This window comes from Durio zibethinus, chromosome 1 (genome assembly GCF_047325235.1).
Source record: "Durio zibethinus cultivar Kanyao isolate XHJ-2024 chromosome 1, ASM4732523v1, whole genome shotgun sequence".
Taxonomy (NCBI): Eukaryota; Viridiplantae; Streptophyta; class Magnoliopsida; order Malvales; family Malvaceae; genus Durio; species Durio zibethinus.
The window spans coordinates 30,525,655-30,534,573 of record NC_143162.1 but is presented as its reverse complement, the minus strand read 5'-3'; the positions used below and the strand labels follow the sequence as shown (position 1 = coordinate 30,534,573).

Below are 8,919 nucleotides of genomic sequence, written 5' to 3'. Positions count from 1 at the left end.
GGGTTTGAGAACAAATCAAAATCAATATTATACTTTTTATATTTTATACATTTATGATAAGAATAAGATATACGAATTAATATAAGTTAACTTTACAGTGTTGCATAATGTTCGAAACTAATGCCTGTTGTCTCCCTAGTCAAGCAAAAGCATAGATCCCCATCTGCCCGAGCCAATTCCTAGCGCTTTTGTTTATGAAAGGACTGGATACTTTTTGACTCATGGAGAATCACACATCTTATAATGTGTTTGTTTTTTTTCCTTCTCAACCTTTGGCTTTAATTCAGCTCCATTACTTATTCACACATTCAGTTTTATAAGAAAAACTTCTGTTTGATTTTGATTTGATGGTTAAGAAATGATTTATTATAGATTACTACCACTATTACCGATTTCAAAGGCCCCATAGTATGACACGTGTCCTTTAAACATTTAAACATGCACATCAATTTCTTTTCGTTTCAGTTTATGTATCAACATAGCCACCCTACAAAATTCTTTGTTGTTCCCTTCTCAATCTCATCAGTTTCCCCCTAGTCTTGTCCAAATTTCCATTTCAAAAGCTTTCGTTCAATTAATACTACGAGGTAGTATCACATAGAGAGGATCATGAAGACCAATGGTTAACAAGGTGAAACCAAAACTCACAAAGCTATCAGAGTTGTTTTTGTTAAGGAAAAGACAGGTGGCTTAGCCTTATCAATAACCCTGAAACAAACATGTCCCTACTGTGACATCAAGAAAGTTTTCTATCCTCCAACCTGATGTAGAATGTTTCCCTGTTACTTTTCCTCTCTTATCTTTATCTTTAAACCTTATTTTCTGCTCCATTCTTCATCATTTTACAAGCAAATTAAAGCAAAAAAGAAAAGAAAACAGAAGAGCAAGGAGAGAGAAAAGATGGGGAGAGGCAAGATTGAGATTAAGAGGATTGAGAACTCAAGCAACAGGCAGGTTACTTATTCAAAGAGAAGGAATGGGATTATGAAGAAAGCTAAGGAGATTACCGTGATGTGTGATGCTAAAGTTTCTCTTGTTATCTTTGCTAGTTCTGGGAAGATGCATGAGTATTGCAGCCCTTCCACTACGTATGATGCTTTATTCTCCCTTGTTTTCTCACTCTTTTTTACTTTCTTGGTTTTGCTTCTAACTGCAAGGAATTTTTTTCATTTGTATTTTTTTTCTTGATGGGTTTTCTGAACTTGCTTGTTCCTTTTGATTTTTTGAAAAAAAAAAAAAAAAAACCTCATATGATCAAGATTGATTAATATTTTGGACCAATATCAGAAGACTTCAGGAAAGAAGTTGTGGGATGCTAAACATGAGGTACTTTTGATTAAAATTTTCTTTCATCTTCTTTTTCTATCTGTTGTGACCCCTGCAAAGGGCATCTGCTATTCTCTGGCATGTACCGGGAAAATGACCCCCTTCTTGCTAAGAAATATATAAAAAAATGAACTATGAATTCCCTGAATAGATCTACAAATGGGATGAATTGATGTGCTGCTTTAGCCCTTTCTCTCTTATGCTTATATTTTTTTGGTTGAAAAGTATCTGAAATGTAACATCATATATCAACAGATATGGTAATAAAATGTTATTCTCCACCTTCCTTTTCCTTGTAAAAACTGAAAGAACTATATGGGATTCAGTTTAAAGTCATAAAACAACAATAGATGTAACAGATCTCCAAGTAAGATCTACCTAGTTCATGATGGAAGCTCTAGGGTTTCTTGGTCTAAAGCATGAATTTAAGTATTTAACCAATATACCAATATATAATAAGCTCATATATAGCTATGATTTTCTTGGGAAAGATAAACAAACAGATTTTTTTTTCTCTTAAAACAAAAACTCACTGCAGAACCTCAGCAATGAAATAGATAGAATCAAGAAAGAGAATGACAACATGCAGATTGAACTCAGGTATATATCTATACTTTTTCAGCTTTGTTTCTTTGGCATCTCTCTATCTGTCTCTTAGTCTTATATGTTTGAAGTATTTTCCTTAGGCATTTGAAAGGGGAGGATATCACCTCTTTGCCTTACAAGGAGCTGATGGCCATTGAGGAGGCTCTTGAGCATGGCCTTACCTGTATCCGTACCAAACAGGCCAGTATATTAGTTACTTACATTAATAACACTCTATTTTCCCTTAACTTCCCCGTATATGCATGTAAGTTAAAGCCTATCAATCTCATTTTGGTTCCTTTTTTTTTTTTTTGTACAGATGGACGTCCTTGATGTGACAAGGAAAAACGTATGCATATAGTAATAATATAATTACCAGTAGTACAGTATTTTTGTGATTATAATTTACTCTTAATTGATGATAGAATTACTATTAATTTACTTATTCGCACACACACATATAGACATATATATTCTTTAATTGGCATCTGTTAACTGAGAAGATTATTTGCCTAAGTGTACACTTTTGGTTGTGCTTCTCAGACGAAATTCTTGGAGGAGGACAATAAGCAGCTCAACTTCATTGTGGTATTTACTCTCCTAAACCGCATCTATCTTTTCCCATCCAAAGTTCAGAAACTCAGTTTAATTAATTCTCCTTGTAGACCTAGTATTTTTGTTTTTTAAAAAATTATATAGCATATGTTTTAATGGAGTGGGCACCGCACAGAAATTAGCACTTGGTGAAGATTTTTTCTGGCGTTTCACTAATAGGGTGATCATAACTTGAAAGTTTTGGGATTAATTTGTGCATGTAATTAAAGAAGCCGTTATGAAATGGCAGCAAGGGCAGAAAAAAAAAAGATGGGGACTGGGGAGGGGCAGAGAAAATGTCTAATTAAGGTCAGCTTTCTCATACACCTAGTTTCGACTTTCATCGAATATCGATAGGGTTGTCTACACTTACCAGACAAATTATGCTAGTTTTCAGGAATAAAAACGAAATTAGAGAAATAAAAGTGGTATTGGGTTCCCATAAGTTGGGATTAATTGAGTGGTGCAATGTCATGTTAGCTCTAGAGTCCCAGTAGCCAACTAAGATGCAAACAAAGCACAATGCATATTGCAGCACCTTGTTGAGGTGACATATCACCTCAGAGGAGCATAGAGTTCTTCTCTAAAGCAGTACAAAAGAATATGAGCCCCAGGCCTAGGAAGCTAGGATCTTTCTAGATCAGTAGAAGGCTAAAGGTCTTTGAATTCTTCCTCTTGTTTATCCCTCTATATGTAAATCTTCCACTTTTTTAGACGCCAAATAAAGTTTCATTGGCATGCATGTTTACATTTATATACTATTTTTTAGATAATTAAAATTTTTGTATATATTGTGTAATAATTATATGTTCTTGTCTCAAACTCGTAGCCCCCATAGTTTGCTGATATTCATGAATGGGTATTGTAATGAACAGAATCAACAGCAAATAGCTTATGATAATGCAAGAGAACAGATGGATGGTGGATGCCAGCGAGCCCGGGAGTACATCTCGCGGATGCCTTTCGCCTTCCGTGTGCAGCCAATACAGCCAAACCTACAAGAGAGGATGTAATAAGATTGTGGCCTAGTTAGCTGAAGCCTGAAATTCTCTCTAGCTTGCTTTCTGATAATAAATATTCGTGTTACTTCCAGGGATTGTGATGATCTTAAACTCGTGCATTTACCTTATGAACTTGTAATAATTGTTAACCCGTATTACGAATTACAATATCAACTATGAACTTGATTTGTGGACGATTGCTATATCTACTTTTGAGTGTCTTTATGATCTATATTAAAAGACAAAAAGAGAGAGCCATGGCTCAGCATGGCAGTTAGCTTTCCCTTCTCTCGCCTGTTGTTCCTCCACTTCAAGCTTTCCCCCCTCTTTTTCAAACTTTCCCTTCCTTTTACAAGTGACAACCTGACCCCTTGCACCGAAAAAATCATTTTACTTTGTCCGCCGTTATCGTCACCATTTGCAACAAGGATCCAAAACACTCAATCCCTTTTCAGATTGAATCCACTTTTCAAAACCCTAATAGCATCATCAAGCATGATTTCAGTCAGACTGGGTTCCTGGTAAAGTTTAAATTTTTACAAATTACCTGTTATTTGAATAATTTTTTTGAAAATGAAATTTTAGGTAAAATTAGAGTTAGCAAAATAAGCTGGGTTTGCAGTGTTAATATTAGGCACAGTGGCGGCGGTAAATGCCAATCCAGCCCACCATAACATGACTCGACCCAACTTTCTTAAGGGTAAGTCCAACACGGCTTGTGACTTGCTTGCGTTATCGGTCATGCCTTGCCTAATCCAACATGTAATGGGCTGGGTTACACTTATTAAGTCATGCATGGCTTGATTAATAACAACAACAATAATAATAATATGAAAAATAAAAATAAAAATAAATCAAAAATTATAAAAAATAATTAATTTTTTTTAAAAATTGAATAAAATGTTTAAATTTATATTCTTTTCTTAAAATACAAAATGAATTTCACGATAAAGTCTTTAATATATAAAGAGTGGTTTTTCTTAAGTTGTACCAACAATCTAAAAGACTTTTGAAATTTTTTAATATTTAAATAATGGATAAAAGAAAAATTAAAAAAATGAAGTTGGTTAAAATAAAAAAAAGATTAAAGGAATTACATTTAAACATTAAATTAAGATCATTTTATCATGGTTAAAAGAATAACATATGATTACTAAGTATCATTATTTCAATAGGCATTGTAGGATACTAATATATTTTTTTGCGCGTAATCATATTTTAAATCTAAATTTATTTTTTGTAGACAAAAAGTTATTTTTAATAAAATTTAATTAATTTTAGAATTTAATTAAAATGGTAGGTTGTTTTATGTAACCAATCATATACCTAAAAAAATTTTATGATGACTATTTTTTTTTCAACAAGGCAACTGAATTCTTGGAGATGCACTTGTGACGATGGATATAAAGATTAATGCTAAGTTATTCTTAATTAATTATTTGCTTATTTTTATCATTTTAAAAAGCTTCAAAATGCAATTTACACATCACATGGAAAACAAATATGAAAAATGCATTTGAATATATATATATATATATAATTGTATATAATATAAGTCCCTATCTGATTTGAAATTCATAACTCATCAATGTCATAAAAAAATGTTTGAATAATTTTAGAATTAAACACTTTCCAAAAGCTTTTTGAAGACAAATATGATCCAGCTTCTTAAACACAAATAAAAAAACTTAACGCTATGTTTGAATACATATAAATAAAGGAAATGAAAGTTTTTTAAAAGAAAGAAAAAGGTACATGTACACCTTGTTTGGATAGTTAAAAATAATAAAAGAAAGGAAAGGAAAAAAATTCTAACAATTATTGTTTGGATAAATAATGAAAAGGAAAAGAAATAATTTATTATAATATTTTTTTCAATTATTAACTTTTTTTTATAAAGTAACATATAATATACAAGTATATCTTTATACTACCTAGCTTGTATAAATAAATCTTTCTAAACAAAATTGAGCATGTTTAATATGGTAAAATATATTAGTTAGTTATTGATTTACCCTTAATTTTATGTTTAATTTAATTTTTTTATTTATTATGACAATAATTTAGCTTGTTTTGTTGTTTAAACTTGAAAAATCATAAAATATTTATAAACTGTAATGTTATATAAAATACTCGTAAAAAGAAATTATTTTTGTAAGAAGTTTTAGTTATATAATCAAATCTAATTTCAAAATAAAAATATTAATATAATAATATATTTATAAAAATAATTTTTTTTTTTTACTTTCTTTTCTTTAGCTTTTCCCCTAAATTAGGGTATTAAAAAAGTGAGTATTAGAAAGAAAACCAAAGGATATTGAGTTTCCACCTCTTTACTTTTCTTTAAGTTAAAAGTTTATCCAAACAAAGAAAGAGTTTTTCTGTTTCCATTACTTTCTTTTATTTTCCTTTCCTTTTCTTTCCATTCTCTGCAATCCAAACATAGTGTAATCCAAAGGGAAACCCTCTGAAAAAGAATTTATCAATTTTTCACCAACCAAACGAAAAAGTTAACTCCTTTAAAAACCTTAATTTTTTTTTCTAAATTAGAGAGACAAGAAGGAAAGAAAGAGAGGGAATAAAGATTGATAGAGTTAGAAAGAGAGTGTTTCTTTGATTACATTTTATTCTTTTCAGTTCAAAGGTTGTAGAAGTTTGTAGTTGCTCACTTAACTTAATCTGGATTTGGAGTAGCTTTTATTATTTTTTTTATGGGATTTATGTTGATTTTTATGTTTGTTACCTTGTCGTAATATATGTTACTTATGCCTTGGGTTAATTGCAAAATAAAGCAATTTCAGCTGCACTTAGTAATATATTCAGGATTATAAGTTATCACCCAATGATTAGGCATGAAGCATTTAAAACTCTCAGTTCCATTGCAAGTAAGATTATGTGTCTATTATGTTTATTTAATTGCCTTAAAGTTCATTGTTTGTTGGTAGATTGTGGTATGATTTATATTATTGTGTTAGAATAGTAAGGGGATCATAAGCCTAGCTATATATTAAAGTTTAAGTTTCATATACTTTCTCTAACCCTAAACAAAGAGAAAGATTCACTTGAAATACATTTACTATATAAAAAATTTTAATATATAAACGATTATTAGATAATAAAAAGATTATTTATTTTAATATATGTACTATTATATTTAAGTAGTCTCAAGATTAAAAGTTTGCAAATTTATTATCCATGGCATTTATGTCTTAAAAAAATAATTAAATGGTAAATTTGGGTTTTAGGTAGATGAATGATGAGTAAGCCAAGTGGATGGAAGAATTGAGAGAGAGAAAGGAAAGAGATGGAGAGAAAGAGAGAGGAAAGAGATGGAGAAAAAGAGAGAGAAAGAGCTATATTTCCCTTTCTCTTTCTCTTTCATGTGTTGAAACTTTTGGATATTTAAGGTTTCATTGTTGAAAAAAATATATTGAAATTTTTGGTAGGTATATTCCTATTTTTGGACCGATCACTTAGAGAAACAAACAAAAGTGTATAATAATTGTTAGTTTTAATAGACGAATGTTACTATTTTTTTTTTCAAAATAGGTTTTTTTCAATAATTTGTTTTGGAGAAAGTATTAAAGCTCAAAGACATGGTTTTTTAGTGGATTGCTAACCAAAGATAGTAATTTTGAACTTTGAAAGAAAATAGGGAAAAAGAAAAAATAGCAAAAGAGTAATGTTTCTTTTATAAAGATGGTGGATTGCTTAGGGTCTGTGACTAATGTTTGATCAAGGTTTTTCTTTTTATCAGGTATGAGACTAGTGCAAAAGATTTTCTTTTAGGTTTGATCTTATGAGTTTTGATTTTTTGAGTTTTATTTATTTTGTTACTATATGTAAAATATACAATTTTATTTTTATTTTTTAGGGTAGACAGTGAAACCCAACTTGGATTTCTTTCCATAATCAACAAATTAACACTAAAAAAAAGAGAACCAAGACAATCCAGTGCTTTCAAGAAGGATTATTAGTTGTAAAATGTGTTTGTCACATGCATGAGTCCTGTTGTTCGAATTAGTTCTTTCATCTAACTAGTGATTGTACTCTAACAACTTGTCGTTTTGGGAACTATTGGATGCTTAAATATTCATGTGTCATTACAGGCTCTTTCAAAAAGAATTCAATATAGGAAATGTGTGACAAAGTGTAAATTTCAAGTATCTCTAGATGCCTATAGAATTGCCATTAAAGGACATGTATTATTGGTTAGTTTCATTCCAAGTATAGTTTGTTGAAGCATTTATTGCATTTTAGTTTCATTATTGGTCTTGAATTTTGTAGAATAATGATTGGCTGATAGAGTTGTTGACATACCCTTTAGTTGATGAGTCAATCAAGAAAAGAGTAAAAATGAAAGCCAGTTGGTCCATCAACCAAGATAGTTATTATTGATTATCTGGTTATATTTTATAAATGTATAAATTAAGGTTTAGAATATGTATCTAGAATATACCTTGCTTTTGGATCCCTTAGTAGTAATTTCTTTTGAAAAATCTTCTTTGTAAGTTTTTCCCTTGTAATTGCTTTTTGCTTATTAATTTTATAATGCATGAGTTTCAAGTTTTATCCTTGATGCAGACTAGAAGAATACAGTCCTCAACTGAGCAAAAAGAAAATGATAAAAAGGTATTACTTTATATTTTCTTTCACTTATATAACATAACCATATTGTTTAATTATGTGTTAAACTCACATTGAAACATGAAGAATTGACTATTCAAGTTTAGAAGAAAGATTGGTAGTGGCTCTTTTGGAGAGCTCTATTTAGGTATAATAATCCAAAGATCTTTGATAGCTTTATATTTCTTTTATGAAAAATATGTATTGTTTATTTGTCAGCATTGTGCCTTTTTTCTGATTTTGTTAAGGGGTAAATGTGCAAATTGGAGATGAAATTACTATCAAATTGGTATGTGGTATTTTCTTAAGGATGTGTTTTTTGGTTGTGTTTTGTTGGTATGTTGATGGAATAGTTTCTAGCTATGGCATAGTAATGATGCAACAAAGGATTATTTGCTGAAAGAAGTTGAGATCTTAAAGACAAAAACTCATCAAAAGAAAGCCTATTTGTATCTGTAGGATAAGGTATTATTTGTTTTAATTGGTAGAAAAATTAGTTGTTACATGCCATGTTAATGAGACTTAACATCCTAGAAGAGACATGATGTATCAGTTTTACTCTACTATTTTTGGTTTATAAAATGAAGTTGATCATCTATACAATTTTATACTTGTTTTGGATGTGCCAAAAGTCTTACATTCTTTGTTGTATTTCTAGTTGTAGATGTTGTTGTATAGTCATTAACATATTGATTGCTGTGTGTTAGTATTATATGATGATCTTGATATATTGATAAGAATGTAATTCTTTTTGTAGCCATTGAATACGAAACATTATGAATCTCTT

At 30.0% G+C, this 8,919-nt stretch overlaps 1 protein-coding gene across 2 annotated transcripts; it reads left to right on the top strand.

Annotated features, from left to right (window-relative positions):
- Positions 1-722: 722 nt before the first annotated feature.
- LOC111311225 (agamous-like MADS-box protein MADS9) lies at positions 723-3,702 on the top strand. 2 transcript variants are annotated; one of them, XM_089764492.1, is made up of 7 exons: positions 723-1,088; positions 1,260-1,326; positions 1,865-1,926; positions 2,013-2,112; positions 2,231-2,260; positions 2,429-2,499; positions 3,381-3,519. In XM_089764492.1, coding segments are annotated over exons 1-7 (648 nt in total). In that variant the 5' UTR covers positions 723-771; the 3' UTR covers positions 3,382-3,519. The 2 variants fall into 2 exon arrangements, with proteins under 2 accessions (XP_089620618.1, XP_022766335.2); XM_022910600.2 differs by having other exon boundaries at positions 843-1,088; positions 2,455-2,499; positions 3,381-3,702.
- Positions 3,703-8,919: the final 5,217 nt, after the last annotated feature.